Source organism: Oncorhynchus kisutch, linkage group LG29 (genome assembly GCF_002021735.2).
Source record: "Oncorhynchus kisutch isolate 150728-3 linkage group LG29, Okis_V2, whole genome shotgun sequence".
In the NCBI taxonomy this organism is placed as follows: domain Eukaryota; kingdom Metazoa; phylum Chordata; class Actinopteri; order Salmoniformes; family Salmonidae; genus Oncorhynchus; species Oncorhynchus kisutch.
In genome coordinates this window covers 45,683,584-45,703,194 of record NC_034202.2, presented here as the reverse complement: position 1 = coordinate 45,703,194, position 19,611 = coordinate 45,683,584, and the positions used below count along the sequence as shown (strand labels likewise).

The 19,611-nt window shown below is 49.8% G+C and overlaps 1 protein-coding gene across 1 annotated transcript in view; it reads right to left on the bottom strand.

The window, feature by feature from the left end:
* Positions 1 to 19,611, bottom strand: part of gbe1a (glucan (1,4-alpha-), branching enzyme 1a) — a 187,415-nt gene that overhangs the window by 15,475 nt on the left and 152,329 nt on the right. Inside the window, exons 13-14 of the mRNA XM_031809578.1 lie at positions 10,656 to 10,843; positions 9,504 to 9,634 (exon numbers count right to left, since the gene is read on the bottom strand). Of these exons, the coding sequence (XP_031665438.1) occupies positions 9,504 to 9,634; positions 10,656 to 10,843 (319 nt within the window). The remainder of the gene's footprint in view (positions 1 to 9,503; positions 9,635 to 10,655; positions 10,844 to 19,611) is intronic.

The window sequence follows — 19,611 nt, the reverse complement described above, 5'->3', positions numbered from 1 at the left end:
AGGTCATCTGATGCAGTACTCCATCACTCTCCTTGGTCAAATAGACCTTACACAGCCTGGAGGTGTGTTGGGTCATTGTCCTGTTGAAAAACAAATGATAGTCCCACTAAGCGCAAACCAGATGGGATGGCGTATCGCTGCAGAATGCTGTGGTAGCCATGCTGGTTAAGTGTGCCTTCAATTCTAAATAAATCACTGACAGTGTCACCAGCAAAGCACCCCCACACAATCACACCTCCACGCTTCACGGTGGGAACCACACATGCGGAGATCATCCGTTCTCCCACACCACGTCTCACAAAGACCTGGCGGTTGGAACCAAAAATATTATATTAATATATTTGGTTTCATCAGACCAAAGGACAGATTTCCACCAGTCTATTGTTCGTTGCTCGTGTTTCTTGACCCAAGAAAGTCCCTTCTTATTGGTGTTCTTTAGTAGTCGTTTCTATGCAGCAATTCAACCATGAAGGCCTGATTCACACAGTCTCCTCTGAACAGTTGATGTTGAGATGTGTCTGTTACTTGAACTCTGTGAAGCATTTATTTGGGCTGCAATCTGAGGCTGGTAACTCTAATGAACTTATCCTCTGCAGCAGAGGTAACTCTGGGTCATCCTTTCCTGTGGCGGTCCTCATGAGAGACGGGTAACTCTAATGAATGTATCCTCTGCAGCAGAGGTAACTCTAATGAACTTATCCTCTGCAGCAGAGGTAACTCTGGGTCTTCCTTTCCTGTGGCGGTCCTCAAGAGAGACAGTTAACTCTAATGAACTTATCCTCTACAGCAGAGGTAACTCTGGGTCTTCCTTTCCTGTGGTGGACCTCATGAGAGCCAGTTAACTCTATTGAACGTATTCTCTGCAGCAGAGGTAACTTCCTTTCCTGTGGTGGTCCTCATGAGAGACAGGTAACTCTAATGAACTTATCCTCTGCAGCAGAGGTAACTCTGGGTCTTCCTTTCCTGTGATGGTCCTCATGAGAGACAGGTAACTCTAATGAACTTATCCTCTGCAGCAGAGGTAACTCTGGGTCTTCCTTTCCTGTGAGAGAGAGATTCATCATAGACCTTGATGGTTTATGCGACTGCACTTGAAGAAACTTTCAAAGTTCTTGAAATGTTCCTTATTGACTGACCTTCATGTCTTAAAGTAATGGACTGTCGTTTCTCTTTGCTTACTTGAGCTGTTCTTGCCATAATATGGACATGGTCTTTTACCAAATAGGGCTATCTTCTGTATACCACCCCTACCTTGTCACAATACAACTGATTGGCTCAAACGCATTAAGGAAATAAATTCCACAAATTATATTTTAACAAGGCACACCTGTTAATTGAAATGCATTCCAGGTGACTACCCCATGAAGCTGGTTGAGAGAATGCTAAGAGTGTGCAAAGCTGTCATCAAGGCTACTTTGAAGAATCTAAACTATATTTTGATTTATTTAACACTTTTTTAGTTACTACATGATTCCATATGTGTTATTTCATAGTTTTGATGTCATCACTATTATTCTACAATGTAAAAAATTATAAAAATAAAGAAAAACCCTGGAATAAGTTGGCCTGTAAACTTTTGACTGGTACTGTATATTTCCGTTACAAAATGTTTTTTATACGGTGTACTAATGAATACACCCCCCTGCTCTTCCAAACACCTCTGTCAGTGACCAATCCTCACCACTAGGGGTCCTCAGCTGCTACAGAGATCAAGAGATGGAGTCTGGCTTCAACACAACATGACATACCGAACACTTTCTCCTGAAGTACCACACATTTCAAAGCAATGGATTGGTTTAGTAGGACCATCATTTTTGTTATTACCAGTCTTTTCCTTTCAAATCAGTGAAGTGGACACTTTGGGAAGAAAGGTGAGATTATTGGGATGTACTCTCTGCCTCTCTAGATGTCAGTGACCAGTCATCACCACTAGGGGTCCTCAGTGATTTATCTACAGAAAACACTGCAGGGAAGGACTGGCTTTAATAACATTACATATATTTTTATTTATTTAACCCTTTATTTAACCAGGCAAGTCAGCTAAGAACAAATTCTTATTTACGATGATGGCCTTCCCCCCCGGCCGAAACCCAGACGACGGTGTTATGTGCCGTCCTATGGGACCCCCTATCACGGCCGGATGTGATACAGCCTGGAATCGAACCAGGGTCTGTAGCGACGCCTCTAGCACTGAGATGCAGTGCCTTAGACACTCTGGAGCTTATAGGCTACTCGGGAGCCCACTCCCACTCAGGAGCGCAGCGGTTTAAGGCACATACTGAATGTTGACACCGGATATGACAAGACAAAACATGCTAAAGCGTGCTAGCACGTGGACACGTGGACACGCACACGGAGGCAATTAATGCTTCCCTTACCCCTGTTCTCAACCTGCCTGGCTCGTAATTTAGAACAAAGATTATACCACCTCTGTCCTTTATCACCTGCTAGGAGAGGGAGAAGGATCACACAGAGAGAGAGAGAGAGAAAACAGATCAGAGGGAGAGAGGGAAAACAGATCAGAGGGAGAGAGAGAGGGAAAACAGATCAGAGGGAGAGAGAGAGGGAAAACAGATCAGAGGGAGAGAGAGAGGGAAAACAGATCAGAGGGAGAGAGAGAGGGAAGAAAATGAGGGGATTCAGAAGGAAATTGGAGCTTCTGGAGGGATTTCTACTAAAACCTGCAAACACAAGACAATATCCTGCTGTTCCGTCCAAAGATACCTGCACTCGTCCTCTCGAGGCCTTTTGAATTCCTTGCTGAAGTTACACTGGTGAAATGGAGGACGAACACAGCACAATTACACCTAACGGACTGGTCTCTCTCTCTCCCTCTCTGAGGACACCTGCCACACAATGTAAGAGAACAAGTAGAAGCTTCCTCTGTTCTTTCCTTCCTCCTCCTCCTCTCTGATTCTGGGTGAATCTCCCACTATCTGAAAACAAACCAGCAAAATGTAAATCTCTGCCTTTTTTTCTCTTTCCGCCTGCAGTTTCCTCTCCTCTCTCTCTGTCTTCTAGCTGCAGTTCACCGTTTCCCTCTCTCTCTGTCTTCTAGCTGCTGTTCACCGTTTCCCTCTCTCTCTGTCTTCTAGCTGCAGTTCACCGTTTCCCTCTCTCTCTGTCTTCTAGCTGCAGTTCACCGTTTCCCTCTCTCTGTCTTCTAGCTGCAGTTCACCGTTTCCCTCTCTCTCTGTCTTCTAGCTGCAGTTCACCGTTTCCCTATCTCTCTGTCTTCTAGCTGCAGTTCACTGTTTCCCTCTCTCTCTGTCTTCTAGCTGCAGTTCACCGTTTCCCTCTCTCTCTGTCTTCTAGCTGCAGTTCACCGTTTCCCTCTCTCTCGGTCTTCTAGCTGCAGTTCACCGTTTCCCTCTCTCTCTGTCTTCTAGCTGCAGTTCACCGTTTCCCCCGCTCTCCCTAGTTAACATGACACCGTTTCCCTCTCTCTCCTTAGTTAACACGACACCGTTTCCCTCTCTCTCCTTAGTTAACATGACACCGTTTCCCTCTCTCTCCCTAGTTAACATGACACCGTTTCCCTCTCTCTCCCTAGTTAACATGACACCGTTTCCCTCTCTCTCCTTAGTTAACATGACACAGTTTCTCTCTCTCCCTAGTTAACATGACACCGTTTCCCTCTCTCCCTAGTTAACATGACACCGTTTCCCTCTCTCTCCTTAGTTAACATGACACCGTTTCCCTCTCTCTCCTTAGTTAACATGACACCGTTTCCCTCTCTCTCCCTAGTTAACATGACACCGTTTCCCTCTCTCCTTAGTTAACATGACACCGTTTCCCTCTCTCTCCTTAGTTAACATGACATCATTTCCCTCTCTCTCCCTAGTTAACATGACACCGTTTCCCTCTCTCTCCCTAGTTAACATGACACCGTTTCACTCTCTCTCCCTAGTTAACATGACACCGTTTCCCTCTCTCTCTCTAGTTAACATGACACCGTTTCCCTCTCTCTCTAGTTAACATGACACCGTTTCCCTCTCTCTCTAGTTAACATGACACCGTTTCCCTCTCTCTCTAGTTAACATGACACCGTTTCCCTCTCTCTCTAGTTAACATGACACCGTTTCCCTCTATCTATCTAGATGTCCCTCCCTCCCTCCTCTCTTCTTTCCTTCCTTCCTTCCTCCCATCGCCTCTTCCTCCCTCTCTTCCATCCTTCCTCCTCTCTCCCCCTCCTCTCTCCATGCAACCACTCATCTCCCTAGGGGACGACACAGGTGTGTGTGTGTGTGTGTGTGTGTGTGTAGATGCTTGGTAGATCCTCCTGTCTATTTCTTCTCTCATAGACAGAGAAGAGGTCTATCTATCTAGATGTCAATCCGTCAAGTCTGTATGTCCGTCTAGATGTCCGTCTAGATGTCCGTCCGTCCGTCCGCTGTGATCTACACCATTACACATCTCTATCAGTTTACAGTACCTACCTCCTCGCTCCTCAGGGTGTGCGTGTCTGTGTGTGTCTGTGTGACAGAGAGCGAGAGTTGCTGTGAGACGGCGGGGATGAAAGGAAATATAAAGTAAATATGGGCCTGGGTAAAACAGCAGGAAGACAGTTTTGGAGAATAGATTTAGTGAAGTCTGTGTGTGACACCACAGTGTGTGATAAACCAGGACTTACTGAACAGAGCTGTTAGAATGACCAGTTCAGCTGATGGGCAGTTAGTAGCATGTTACTACAGTCCTGTAACACACACAGGCGAGAGCCAGGCACGTTCCTACACTGACCCACCCGGTGTGTGTGTGTGCGTGAGCACGCGTATGTGTCTAGTCCGATTGGCTAAAAGCTCCTTGGCCTAGTGGTTGCCCCTGGAGACCAATAGTCTCGATAAACACCAGCAGGGGATTTGATTGATCCTCAGCTACCTACCGCCATCTCTCCTCAGCTACCTCTCCATCCATCCATCCCTCCCTCCTCCATCCATAGATACCTACACTACATAACCAAAAGTATGTGGACACCCGCTCGTTGAACATCTCATTCCAAAATCATGGGCATTAATATGGAGTTGGTCCCCCCCTTCACTACTATAACAGCCTCCACTCTTCTGGGAAGGCTTTCCACTAGATGTTGGAACATTGCTGCTATAACAGCCTCCACTCTTCTGGGAAGGCTTTCCACTAGATGTTGGAACATTGCTGCTATAACAGCCTCCACTCTTCTGGGGAGGCTTTCCACTAGATGTTGGAACATTGCTGCTATAACAGCCTCCACTCTTCTGGGAAGGCTTTCCACTAGATGTTGGAACATTGCTGCTATAACAGCCTCCACTCTTCTGCATTAGTGAGGTCGGCACTGATGTTGGGCGATTAGGCCTGACTCGCAGTTGGCGTTGCAATTCATCCCAAAGGTGTTTGATGGCATGAAGGTCAGGGCTCTGTGCAGGCCAGTCAAGTTCTTCCACACCGATCTCGACAAACCATTTCGGTATGGACCTCGCTTTGTGAACGGGGTTATTGTCATGCTGAAACAGGAAAGGACCTTCCCCAAACTGTTGCCACAAAGTTGAAAGCACAGAATCGTCTAGAATGTCATTGTATGTTGTAGCGTTAACCTTTTCCTTCACTGGAACTAAGGAGCCTGAACCATGAAAAACAGCCCCAGATCATTATTCCTCCTCCACCAAACTTTACAGTTGGCACTATGCATTCGGGCAGGTGGCGTTCTACTGGCATCCGCCAAACCCAGATTCGTCCGTCGGAATAACAGATGGTGAAGTGATTCATCACTCCAGAGAACACATTTCCACTGCTCCAGAGTCCAATGGCGGCGAACTTTACACCCCTCCAGCCGACGCTTGGCATTGCACATGGTGATCTTAGGCTTGTGTGCAGCTGCTCGGCCATGCAAACCAATTTCATGAAGCTCATGACTAACAGTTATTGTGTTGACATTACTTCCAGAGGCAGTTTGGAACTCGGTATTGAGTGTTGCAACCGAGGACAGACTATTTTTCATGCCACGCACTTCACAGCACTCTGCGGTCCCATTCTGTGAGCTTGTGTGGCCTACCGCTTTGTGGCTGAGCCGGTGTTTCTCCTAGACGTTTCCACTGTACAGTAACAGCACTTACAGTTGACCGGGGCAGCTCTAGTAGGGCAGAAATGTGACAAACTGACTTGCTGGAAAGGTAGCATCCTATCTCCCTATCTTCACTAGCCACCTCACTGTGTCAATGAGAAGCATCTTCACTAGTCACCTCACTGTGTCAATGAGAAGTATCTTCACTGGCCACCTCACTGTGTCAATGAGAAGTATCCTCTCTAGTCACCTCACTGTGTCAATGAGAAGTATCCTCTCTAGTCACCTCACTGTGTCAATGAGAAGTATCTTCACTAGTCACCTCACTGTGTCAATGAGAAGCATCTTCACTAGTCACCTCACTGTGTCAATGAGAAGTATCCTCTCTAGTCACCTCACTGTGTCAATGAGAAGTATCCTCTCTAGTCACCTCACTGTGTCAATGAGAAGTATCTTCTCTAGTCACCTCACTGAGGTAAGAAGGGATGAAAATGAAAACGTCAGAAAGTGAAGGTCTCATTATAACCAGTCTTATACAGCTTACAGTCAATGGAGGAGAGAAAAGAAGAGAAAGATGGGGGAAGAGAGAGGACGTTATAACCCAGTGTTTACGCTCTCCTGGAGCTTAGGGGCTTTCAGAGGACCATAGTAAAGAACAACAGAAGAAACGGAGGAGAGGAGTAGTAGGGAGCAGAAAGACAGAGATGGGAGAGCAGAAAGACAGAGATGGGGGAGCAGAAAGACAGAGATGGGGGAGCAGAAAGACAGAGATGGGAGAGCAGAAAGACAGAGATGGGGGAGCAGAAAGACAGAGATGGGGGAGCAGAAAGACAGAGATGGGGGAGCAGAAAGACAGATGGGGGAGCAGAAAGACAGAGATGGGGGAGCAGAAAGACAGAGATGTTAGAGCAGAAAGACAGAGATGGGAGAGCAGAAAGCCAGAGAAGTGAAAAGTATTTTCTATCCGTCAGATCTATCCCCCCAACTCTCCCTCCCCCTACTCCCCCGTCTCTCCCTCCCCCCACTCCCCAGTCTCTCCCTCCCCCCACTCCCCCATCTCTCCCTCCCCCATCTCGCTCTCTCTCTCCCCCTATAATGCTGTTGCTAACAGTAGAACTACTGATGAAGTGAGATGTAGAGATCCCAGCTCAGCTAATGCTGTTGCTAACAGTAGAACTACTGATGAAGTGAGATGTAGAGATCCCAGCTCAGCTAATGCTGTTGCTAACAGTAGAACTACTGATGAAGTGAGATGTAGAGATCCCAGCTCAGCTAATGCTGTTGCTAACAGCAACAGTGTATCAAAGTGAAGGCATAAAAACGAACTAATCATGTCGTAACCCCCCCAAAATAAAATGTTATGTTACTATGTTATAACACATATGGAATCATGTAGTAACCCCCCCCAAAATAAAAGTGTTAAACAAAACAAAATATATTTTACATTCTTCAAAAGGAGCCACCTTTTTGCCTTGATGACACTCTTGGCATTCTCTCAACCAGTTCAACCCGGAATGCTTTTCCAACAGTTCTTGAAGGAGTTCCTGTTGGATTGGAATTATTGGTGTTAAAATACAGCAGTTATGCTATTTGGAAACACCAGGACGCTGATGTCATACAGACTGTAGTTGGTGATGTCATACAGACTGTAGTTGGTGATGTCATACAGACTGTAGTTGGTCATGTCATACAGACTGTGGTTGGTGATGTCATACAGACTGTAGTTGGTCATGTCATACAGACTGTAGTTGGTGATGTCATACAGACTGTAGTTGGTGATGTCATACAGACTGTAGTTGGTGATGTCATACAGACTGTAGTTGGTGATGTCATACAGACTGTAGTTGGTGATGTCATACAGACTGTAGTTGGTGATGTCATACAGACTGTAGTTGGTGATGTCATACAGACTGTAGTTGGTGATGTCATACAGACTGTAGTTGGTGATGTCATACAGACTGTAGTTGGTCATGTCATACAGACTGTAGTTTGTCATGTCATACAGACTGTAGTTTGTCATGTCATACAGACTGTAGTTTGTCATGTCATACAGACTGTAGTTTGTCATGTCATACAGACTGTAGTTTGTCATGTCATACATACTGTAGTTTGTCATGTCATACAGACTGTAGTTGGTCATGTCATACAGACTGTAGTTGGTCATGTCATACAGACTGTAGTTTGTCATGTCATACAGACTGTAGTTTGTCATGTCATACAGACTGTAGTTTGTCATGTCATACAGACTGTAGTTTGTGATGTCATACAGACTGTAGTTTGTGATGTCATACAGACTGTAGTTGGTGATGTCATACAGACTGTAGTTGGTGATGTCATACAGACTGTAGTTGGTGATGTCATACAGACTGTAGTTGGTGATGTCATACAGACTGTAGTTGGTGATGTCATACAGACTGTAGTTGGTGATGTCATACAGACTGTAGTTGGTGATGTCATACAGACTGTAGTTGGTGATGTCATACAGACTGTAGTTTGTCATGTCATACAGACTGTAGTTTGTCATGTCATACAGACTGTAGTTTGTCATGTCATACAGACTGTAGTTTGTCATGTCATACAGACTGTAGTTTGTCATGTCATACAGACTGTAGTTTGTCATGTCATACAGACTGTAGTTTGTCATGTCATACAGACTGTAGTTTGTCATGTCATACAGACTGTAGTTTGTCATGTCATACAGGCTGTAGTTTGTGTGTTCATAGTTTTTCATTACGACAAGATTGATGTCATGATGACAATAGAATGTTGATGATGTCACTGCGACAGCTGTTGATCGACGTAGTTTAAACCAGAATTTAGTCTTGAAACCTTTGGTTGTTTACTACACTACCGTACTCACTCCGTTTAGCACATGGCCTCACATGTAAAGAGATGGGCGTGGCTAAAGGCTTAAGAGGGCGTGAACAATGCGGAATGGGCGGGGCTAAAGGCTTAAGAGGGTGTGAACGATGCTGAATGGGCGGGGCTAAGGCTTAAGTGGGTGTGAACGATGCTGAATGGGGGGAGACAAAAGAAGATCTCTCCAGTAGATACCAAAACATTCAAGGATCATTTTCTCAAAAGTGAGGTTATAAGTTTATCAACTTTTAAAGCAGAATGACTTGTTCCTCAAATGTAGTGTATAACATACCATTTTCTAGCTCTGAGTCTCTACTTTTATCCCATGTAAAAAACACCATTGTTTCTTCATAAGACGAATCGAGCCGGTCGGTCACATATCCCAGTGTGTGTGTGTGTGTGTGTCCCAGAGTGTGTGTGTGTGTGTGTCCCAGTGTGTGTGTGTGTGTGTGTGTGTGGTGTGTGTGTGTGTGTGTGTGTGTGGTGTCCCAGTGTGTGTCCCAGTGTGTGTGTGTGTGTGTGTGTGGTGTCCCAGTGTGTGTGTGTGTGTGTGTGTGTCCCAGTGTGTGTGTATATACATGTCCCAGCGCCCCTCGGTAATGAAGGATACTTCCCGTTCGGGCCGGCTGCTATGCGGTAGTCACTGTAGCTGTTACTGGGGTGGAAGTTGAAAACAAACATAACGTTGGCTCTTTCAAACACGATCACTTTATCCTTCTCGTCCGCTGTGGTCATCAACACCTGAAGGAGAGAGGAAGAAGAGGAGGGTGGAAGAATGAGAGGAAAGAGAATCTATAATTGTGATAGCAATTATGTGATTTCCTGCAAGACAGGAATGGCAGTGTTCAGCCATGGCCAGCCCGGATCTCAATCCCATTGAGCACGTCTGGGACCTATTGGATTGGAGGGTGAGGACTAGAGTCGTTCCCCCCAGAAATGTCCAGGAACACTCAGGTGCCTTGGTGGAAGAGTGGGGTAACATCTCACAGCAAGAACTGTCAAATCTGGTGCAGTCCCTGAGGAGGAGATGCACTGCAGTACTTAATGCAGCTGGTGGCCACACCAGATACTGACTGTTACTTTTGATTTTGATCCCCCCCCTTTGTTTAGGGACACATTATTCAATTTCTGTTAGTCACATGTCTCAGTTGTTGAATCTTATGTTCCTAAAAATATGTTTTGTTGAAAATATACGCATCGGCACAAAACAGAGGAAAAACTGCTGGAGTCAAGCGGCCTGGACATCACTGAGCCTAAAGACTTCCTCCAGGGATTAATGAGAAAGGGAGGAACAGGAGCCTTATTCCAAAGCAGCAAGGTGCTAGACTTTATCAACTGGGGGGAGAGATGGGATGTGAAACGAGAGCCTCCTTGTACGTGAGTTTGAACATTGAGAAGTCATGAGTAAAGTATAAATGTAAAAATACTCACATACTAAAGTATAAATGCAATAATACTCACATATTTAAGCAATGCAAGGCGGGGGGGGGGGTTTATCCTTAGACACGATGCAACGCGGAGTGCCTGGACGCAGCCCTTAGCCGTGGTATATTGGCCGTATACCACAAACCCGTTATTGTTATTATAAACTATTTATCAATGTAATTACAGCAGTAAATGTAACTTCTTTTTTTTCATACCCGTGGTATACGGTCTGATATACCATAGCTGTCAGCCAATCAAGATAGACGAGACCACCCCAAGAAATGATGTTGATGATTGCAGGGTCTTAAAACAAATGAAATGTCTGCTGGTCTCCTACCTTCTGGGAGGCCAGCCATCCATATTTGTCCTCCGTGAGGTTCATGTCTCTGTCAAAAGCGTAAAGCTGTGTATAGCGTAGGTTGTTGTCAGGGTCTAACAGGTTGTACTGACGACGGGCATACTGGTAACTCTCGCCATTACCCTTCCTGGGGAAGTCCAGCCAATCTGGGTGGCCAAACTCATTACCTACGGGGAGACAAAAACAGAAAGAACACAGGTCTTTACAGTGAGAGACGCTCAAACAGACAGGGAGAGAGACAGGAGAGGGGAGAAAGAGGGCCTACAAGAGAGAGCAGGGGGGAAAGAGGGCCTACTAGAGAGAGAGGGGGGGAAAGAGGGCCTACTAGAGAGAGGGGGGGGGAAAGAGGGCCTACTAGAGAGAGAGAGGGGGGGAAAGAGGGCCTACTAGAGAGAGAGAGGGGGGGGGAAAGAGGGCCTACTAGAGAGAGAGAGGGGGGGGGAAAGAGGGCCTACTAGAGAGAGAGAGGGGGGGGGGAAAGAGGGCCTACTAGAGAGAGAGAGGGGGGGGGGGAAAGAGGGCCTACTAGAGAGAGAGAGGGGGGGGGGAAGAGGGACTACTAGAGAGAGGGGGGGGGGAAAGAGGGCCTACTAGAGAGAGAGGGGGGGGGGAAGAGGGCCTACTAGAGAGAGAGGGGGGGAAAGAGGGCCTACTAGAGAGAGAGAGGAAAGAGGGCCTACTAGAGAGAGAGAGGAAAGAGGGCCTACAAGAGAGAGCAGGGGGGAAAGAGGGCCTACTAGAGAGAGAGGGGGGGAAAGAGGGCCTACTAGAGAGAGAGGGGGGGAAAGAGGGCCTACTAGAGAGAGGAGGGGAAAAAGGGCCTACTAGAGGGAGGAGGGGGGGAAAGAGGGCCTACTAGAGAGAGAGAGGGGGGGAAAGAGGGCCTACAAGAGAGAGGAGGGGGGGAAAGAGGGCCTACTAGAGAGAGGAGTGAAAGAGGGCCTACTAGAGAGAGGAGGGGAAAGAGGGCCTACTAGAGAGAGGAGGGGAAAGAGGGCCTACTAGAGGGAGGAGGGGGGGAAAGAGGGCCTACTAGAGAGAGGGGGGGGGGGGGGGGGGGGAGAGGGCCTACTAGAGAGAGAGAGAGGGGGAAAGAGGGCCTACAAGAGAGAGGGGGGAAAGAGGGCCTACTAGAGGGAGGAGGGGGGGAAAGAGGGCCTACTAGAGAGAGAGGGGGGGAAAGAGGGCCTACAAGAGATAGGAGGGGGGAAAGAGGGCCTACTAGAGGGAGGAGGAGGGGAAAGAGGGCCTACTAGAGAGAGGGGGGGAAGAGGGCCTACTAGAGAGAGAGAGGGGGGGAAAGAGGGCCTACAAGAGATAGGAGGGGGGAAAGAGGGCCTACTAGAGGGAGGAGGGGGGGAAAGAGGGCCCTACTAGAGGGAGGAGGGGGGGAAAGAGGGCCCTACAAGAGAGAGGAGGGGGAGAAAGAGGGCCTACAAGAGAGGAGGGGGGAAAGAGGGCCTACTAGAGGGAGGAGGGGGGGAAAGAGGGCCTACTAGAGGGAGGAGAGGGGGGAAGAGGGCCTACTAGAGGGAGGAGGGGGGGAGAGAGGGCCTACTAGAGAGAGAGAGGGGGGAAAGAGGGCCTACTAGAGGGAGGAGGGGGGTAAAGAGGGCCTACTAGAGAGAGAGGGGGGGAAAGAGGGCCTACTAGAGGGAGGAGGGGGGGAAGAGGGCCTACTAGAGGGAGGAGGGGGGGGAAGAGGGCCTACTAGAGAGAGGAGGGGAAAGAGGGCCTACTAGAGAGAGGAGGGGAAAGAGGGCCTACTAGAGAGAGAGAGGGGGGGGGGGGAAAGAGGGCCTACTAGAGAGAGAGAGGGGGGGGGAAAGAGGGCCTACTAGAGAGAGAGGGGGGGGAAAGAGGGCCTACTAGAGAGAGAGGGGGGGGAAGAGGGCCTACTAGAGAGAGAGGGGGGGAAAGAGGGCCTACTAGAGAGAGAGGGGGGGGGAGAGGGCCTACTAGAGAGAGAGAGGAAAGAGGGCCTACTAGAGAGAGAGAGAGGAAAGAGGGCCTACAAGAGAGAGCAGGGGGGAAAGAGGGCCTACTAGAGAGAGAGGGGGGGAAAGAGGGCCTACTAGAGAGAGGAGGGGAAAAGGGCCTACTAGAGGGAGGAGGGGAAAAAGGGCCTACTAGAGGGAGGAGGGGGGGAAAGAGGGCCTGCTAGAGAGAGAGAGGGGGGGAAAGAGGGCCTACAAGAGAGAGGAGTGGGGGGAAAGAGGGCCTACTAGAGAGAGGAGGGGAAAGAGGGCCTACTAGAGAGAGGAGGGGAAAGAGGGCCCACTAGAGGGAGGAGGGGGGGAAAGAGGGCCTACTAGAGAGAGGGGGGGAAGAGGGCCTACTAGAGAGAGAGAGAGGGGGAAAGAGGGCCTACAAGAGAGAGGAGGGGGGAAAGAGGGCCTACTAGAGAGAGGAGGGGAAAAAGGGCCTACTAGAGGGAGGAGGGGGGGAAAGAGGTCCTACTAGAGAGAGAGAGAGTGGGGGAAAGAGGGCCTACAAGAGAGAGGAGGGGGGGAAAGAGGGCCTACTAGAGAGAGGAGGGGAAAGAGGGCCTACTAGAGAGAGGAGGGGAAAGAGGGCCTACTAGAGGGAGGAGGGGGGGAAAGAGGGCCCTACTAGAGAGAGGGGGGGGGAAGAGGGCCTACTAGAGAGAGAGAGAGGGGGAAAGAGGGCCTACAAGAGAGAGGAGGGGGGAAAGAGGGCCTACTAGAGAGAGGGGGGGAAGAGGGCCTACTAGAGAGAGAGAGAGGGGGGGAAAGAGGGCCTACAAGAGAGAGGAGGGGGGAAAGAGGGCCTACTAGAGGGAGGAGGGGGGGAAAGAGGGCCCTACTAGAGGGAGGAGGGGGGGAAAAGAGGGCCTACAAGAGAGAGGAGGGGGAAAGAGGGCCTACTAGAGGGAGGAGGGGGGGAAAGAGGGCCTACTAGAGGGAGGAGAGGGGGAAAGAGGGCCTACTAGAGGGAGGAGGGGGGGAAAGAGGGCCTACTAGAGAGAGGAGAGGGGGAAAGAGGGCCTACTAGAGGGAGGAGGGGGTAAAGAGGGCCCTACTAGAGAGAGAGGGGGGGAAAGAGGGCCTACTAGAGGGAGGAGGGGGGGAAGAGGGCCTACTAGAGGGAGGAGGGGGGGAAGAGGGCCTACTAGAGAGAGGAGGGGAAAGAGGGCCTACTAGAGAGAGGAGGGGGGAAGAGGGCCTACTAGAGGAGGAGGGGGGAAGAGGGCCTACTGGAGAGAGAGAGGGGGGGAAGAGGGCCTACTGGAGAGAGAGAGGGGGGAACGAGGGCTACTAGAGAGAGGAGGGGGGAAGAGGGCCTACTAGAGGGAGGAGGGGGGGGAAGAGGGCCTACTGGACGAGAGAGAGGGGGGGAAGAGGGCCTACTGGAGAGAGAGAGGGGGGGAAGAGGGCCTACTAGAGAGAGGAGAGGGGGGGGAAGAGGGCCTACTAGAGGGGAGACGGGGGGAAAAGAGGGCCTACTAGAGGGAGGACGGGGGAAAGAGGGCCACAAGAGATAGGAGGAAAGAGGCCTACTAGAGAGAGGAGGGGGGAAAGAGGGCTACTAGAGGGAGGAGGGGGGAAGAGGGCCTACTAGAGGGAGGAGGGGGGGAAGAGGGCCTACTGGAGAGAGAGAGGGGGGGTAAGAGGGCCTACTGGAGAGAGAGAGGGGGGGGGAAGAGGGCCTACTGGAGAGAGAGAGGGGGGAAGAGGGCCTACTAGAGAGAGGAGGGGGGAAGAGGGGCCTAACTAGAGGGAGGAGGGGGGGGAAGAGGGCCTACTGGAGAGAGAGAGGGGGGGAAGAGGGCCTACCTGGGAGAGGAGAGGGGGGAAGAGGGCCTACTAGAGACGAGAGAGGGGGGGGAAGAGGGCCTACTAGAGGGAGGACGGGGGGAAAGAGGGCCAACAAGAGATAGGAGGGGAAGAGGGCCTACTAGAGAGAGGAGGGGGGAAGAGGGCCTACTAGAGGGAGGAGGGGGGAAGAGGGCCTACTAGAGGGGAGGGGGGGGAAGAGGGCCTACTGGAGAGAGAGAGGGGGGGAAGAGGGCCTACTGGAGAGAGAGAGGGGGGGGAAGAGGGCCTACTGGAGAGAGAGAGGGGGGGAAGAGGGCCTACTAGAGAGAGGAGGGGGGAAGAGGGCCTCACGTAGAGGGAGGAGGGGGGGGAAGAGGCTACTGGAGAGAGAGAGGGGGGAAGAGGGCCTTACTGAGAGAGAGAGGGGGGGAAGAGGGCCTACTAGAGAGAGAGAGGGGGGGGAAGAGGGCCTACCTAGAGGGAGGACGGGGGGGAAAGAGGGCCAACAAGAGATAGGAGGGGAAAGAGGGCCTACTAGAGAGAGGAGGGGGGAAGAGGCCTACTAGAGGGAGGACGGGGGAAGAGGGCCCTACTAGAGGGAGGAGGGGGGAAGAGGGCCTACTGGAGAGGAGAGAGGGGGGGAGAGAGGGACCACTGGAGAGAGAGGGGGGGGGGGAAGAGGGCTACTAGAGAGAGGAGGGCGGTAGAGGGCCTACTAGAGGGAGGAGGGGGGAAGAGGGCCCTACTGGAGAGAGAGAGGGGGGGGTAGAGGGCCTACTGGAAGAGAGGGGGGGAAGAGGGGCCTTACTAGAGGGAGGACGGCGGTGAAAGAGGGCCACAAGAGATAGGTAGGGGGTAAAGAGGGCCTACAAGAGAGAGAGGGGGGGAAGAGGGCCCTACTAGAGAGAGGAGGGGGGAAAGAGGGCTACTAGAGAGAGGGGGGGGGGGGAAGAGGGCCCTACTAGAGAGAGAGGGGGGAAAGAGGGCCTACTGGAGAGAGAGAGGGGGGGAAGAGGGCCTACTAGAGAGAGAGGGGGGGAAGAGGGCCTACTGGAGAGAGAGAGGGGGGGAAGAGGGCCTACTAGAGGGAGGACGGGGGGAAAGAGGGCCAACAAGAGATAGGAGGGGGGAAAGAGGGCCTACAAAGAGAGAGAGAGGGGGGAAGAGGGCCTACTAGAGAGAGGAGGGGGGAAAGAGGGCCTACTAGAGAGAGAGGAGTAGGAAAGAGGACCTACTAGAGAGAGGAGGGGGGAAGAGGGCCTACTAGAGAGAGGAGGGGGGAAGAGGGCCCCTAGAGAGAGAGGGGGGGAAAGAGGGCCTACTAGAGAGAGAGGGGGGAAAGAGGGCCTACTAGAGAGAGAGGGGGAAAGAGGACCTACACAGAGGAGAGAAGAAGAGGCAGAGCTTAGGGAGGAGTGGAATCACAAAGCTTGGTCTTTGATCTTACTTAGTGAGGATAAATCAGCTGGTCGTATTCTAGACTGTAGAGGTCTTATCAATCAGACAGGTGAAGACACGATTACACAGTTATGTTTCCATTAACCTGTCACCTACGACCTCCCCTGTTCACCCATGACAGCTCGGCCACGCAACTCAAAATCAGGAAAGTTTGCTGACGACAACAGTAGACATGACTACCAACAATGATGAGACAGCCTACTGGAGGGAGGGAGGTGAGGGCCCTGGCAGCGTGGCCCTCTCCCTCAACGTGAACAAACGAAGGAGCTGATCGTGGACTACAGGGAGAGCAAGCCCCCCCCCCCTCCCCACGGGCTACAGAAAGTATTCACACTCCTTGACTTGTTGTGTTCCAGCCTGTATTGGCCAATGTTTCAGCCTGTTACTGGCCAATACACAATACCCACTTTGCATCTTTTTCTAGTTTAACAGTTTTAAAATTTATATCAAATAAAAGCTACATTCTCTCAAGTCAATAAATATTCAACCCCTGTGTTAAGACAAGCCTCAATAAGTTGAGTATAAATGTGCGTAACAAGTCACATAATAAGTTGCATGAACTCTCTGTGTACAATAATACTGTTTTTAACATTCTTTTTTGGAAAGAACCGCTCTATGGAAAGATGACTCTCTCAGGAACACGTTGTGTTACTCTTCGAACCCCCACGAGAGTCTTGGGACTCGTCTGAAATCAGATCAAACCGATCTGCCGACTTCTGTCTTGTAGAATTAGAAATCTAAAGCAAACAGTTAAATGATCCATGACTCAAAACAATTCCACATGCTGCAACGTAGCAGGAAATGGGTCTATAGCTGCAACGTAGCCAGGCAATGGGGTTCTAATAAGCTGCAACGTAGCAGGAAATGGGTCTATAAGCTGCAACGTAGCAGGAAATGGGTCTATAAGCTGCAACGTAGCAGGAAATGGGTCTATAAGCTGCAACGTAGCCAGGAAATGGGTCTATAAGCTGCAACGTAGCAGGAAATGGGTCTATAAGCTGCAACGTAGCAGGAAATGGGTCTATAAGCTGCAACGTAGCAGGAAATGGGTCTATAAAGCTGCAACGTAGCAGGAAATGGGTCTATAAGCTGCAACGTAGCAGGGAATGGGTCTATAAGCTGCAACGTAGCAGGAAATGGGTCTATAAGCTGCAACGTAGCAGGAAATGGGTCTATAAGCTGCAACGTAGCAGGAAATTGGTCTATAAGCTGCAACGTAGCAGGAAATGGGTCTATAAGCTGCAACGTAGCAGGAAATGGGTCTATAAGCTGCAACGTAGCAGGAAATGGGTCTATAAGCTGCAACGTAGCAGGAAATGGGTCTATAAGCTGCAACGTAGCAGGAAATGGGTCTATAAGCTGCAACGTAGCAGGAAATGGGTCTATAAAGCTGCAACGTAGCAGGAAATGGGTCTATAAGCTGCAACGTAGCAGAAATGGGTCTATAAGCTGCAACGTAGCAGGAAATGGGTCTATAAGCTGCAACGTAGCAGGAAATGGGTCTATAAGCTGCAACGTAGCAGGAAATGGGTCTATAAGCTGCAACGTAGCCAGGAAATGGGTCTATAAGCTGCAACGTAGCAGGAAATGGGTCTATAAGCTGCAACGTAGCCAGGAAATGGGTCTATAAGCTGCAACGTAGCCAGGAAATGGGTCTATAAGCTGCAACGTAGCAGGAAATGGGTCTATAAGCTGCAACGTAGCAGGAAATGAGTCTATAAGCTGCAACGTAGCAGGAAATGGGTCTATAAGCTGCAACGTAGCCAGGAAATGGGTCTATAAGCTGCAACGTAGCCAGGAAATGGGTCTATAAGCTGCAACGTAGCAGGAAATGGGTCTATAAGCTGCAACGTAGCAGGAAATGGGTCTATAAGCTGCAACGTAGCAGGGAAATGGGTCTATAAGCTGCAACGTAGCAGGAAATGGGTCTATAAGCTGCAACGTAGCCAGGAAATGGGTCTATAAGCTGCAACGTAGCAGGAATGGGTCTATAAGCTGCAACGTAGCCAGGAAATGGGTCTATAAGCTGCAACGTAGCAGGAAATGGGTCTATAAGCTGCAACGTAGCAGGAAATGGGTCTATAAGCTGCAACGTAGCAGGAAATGGGTCTATAAGCTGCAACGTAGCAGGAAATGGGTCTATAAGCTGCAACGTAGCAGGAAATGGGTCTATAAGCTGCAACGTAGCAGGAAATGGGTCTATAAGCTGCAACGTAGCAGGAAATGGGTCTATAAGCTGCAACGTAGCAGGAAATGGGTCTATAAGCTGCAACGTAGCAGGAAATGGGTCTATAAGCTGCAACGTAGCAGGATGGGTCTATAAAGCTGCAACGTAGCAGGAATGGTCATAAGCTGCAACGTAGCAGGAAATGGGTCTATAAGCTGTCAACACCGTAGCAGGAAATGGGTCTATAAGCTGCAACGTAGCAGGAAATTGGTCTATAAGCTGCAACGTAGCAGGAAATGGGTCTATAAGCTGCAACGTAGCAGAAATGGGTCTATAAGCTGCAACGTAGCCAGGAAATGGGTCTATAAGCTGCAACGTAGCAGGAAATGGGGTCTATAAGCTGCAACGTAAGCAGGAAATGGGTCTATAAGCTGCAACGTAGCAGGAAATGGGTCTATAAGCTGCAACGTAGCCAGGAAATGGGTCTATAAGCTGCCAACGTAGCAGGAAATGGGTCTATAAGCTGCAACGTAGCAGGAAATGGGTCTATAAGCTGCAACGTAGCAGGAAATGGGTCTATAAGCTGCAACGTAGCAGGAAATGGTCTATAACTGCAAGTAGCAGGAAATGGGTCTATAAGCTGCAACGTAGCCAGGAAATGGGTCTATAAGCTGCAACGTAGCAGGAAATGGGTCTATAAGCTGCAACGTAGCAGGAAATGGGTCTATAAGCTGCAACGTAGCAGGAAATGGGTCTATAAGCTGCAACGTAGCAGGAAATGGGTCTATAAGCTGCAACGTAGCAGGAAATGGGTCTATAAGCTGCAACGTAGCAGGAAATGGGGTCTATAAGCTGCAACGTAGCAGGAATGGGTTCTATAAGCTGCAACGTAGCAGCGAAATGGGTCTATAAGCTGCAACGTAGCCAGGAAATGGGTTCTATATAGCTGCAACGTAGCCAGGAATGGGTCTATAAGCTGCAACGTAGCCAGGAAATGGGTCTATAAGCTGCAACGTAGCCAGGAAATGGGTCTATAAGCTGCAAACGTAGCAGGAAATGGGTCTATAAGCTGCAACGTAGCAGGAAATGGGTCTATAAGCTGCAACGTAGCCAGGAAATGGGTCTATAAGCTGCAACGTAGCAGGAAATGGGTCTATAAGCTGCAACGTAGCAGGAAATGGGTCTATAAGCTGCAACGTAGCCAGGAAATGGGTCTATAAGCTGCAACGTAGCAGGAAATGGGTCTATAAGCTGCAACGTAGCCAGGAAATGGGTCTATAAGCTGCAACGTAGCCAGGAAATGGGTCTATAAGCTGCAACGTAGCAGGAAATGGGTCTATAAGCTGCAACGTAGCCAGGAAATGGGTCTATAAGCTGCAACGTAGCAGGAAATGGGTCTATAAGCTGCAACGTAGCAGGAAATTGGTCTATAAGCTGCAACGTAGCAGGAAATGGGTCTATAAGCTGCAACGTAGCAGGAAATGGGTCTATAAGCTGCAACGTAGCCAGGAAATGGGTCTATAAGCTGCAA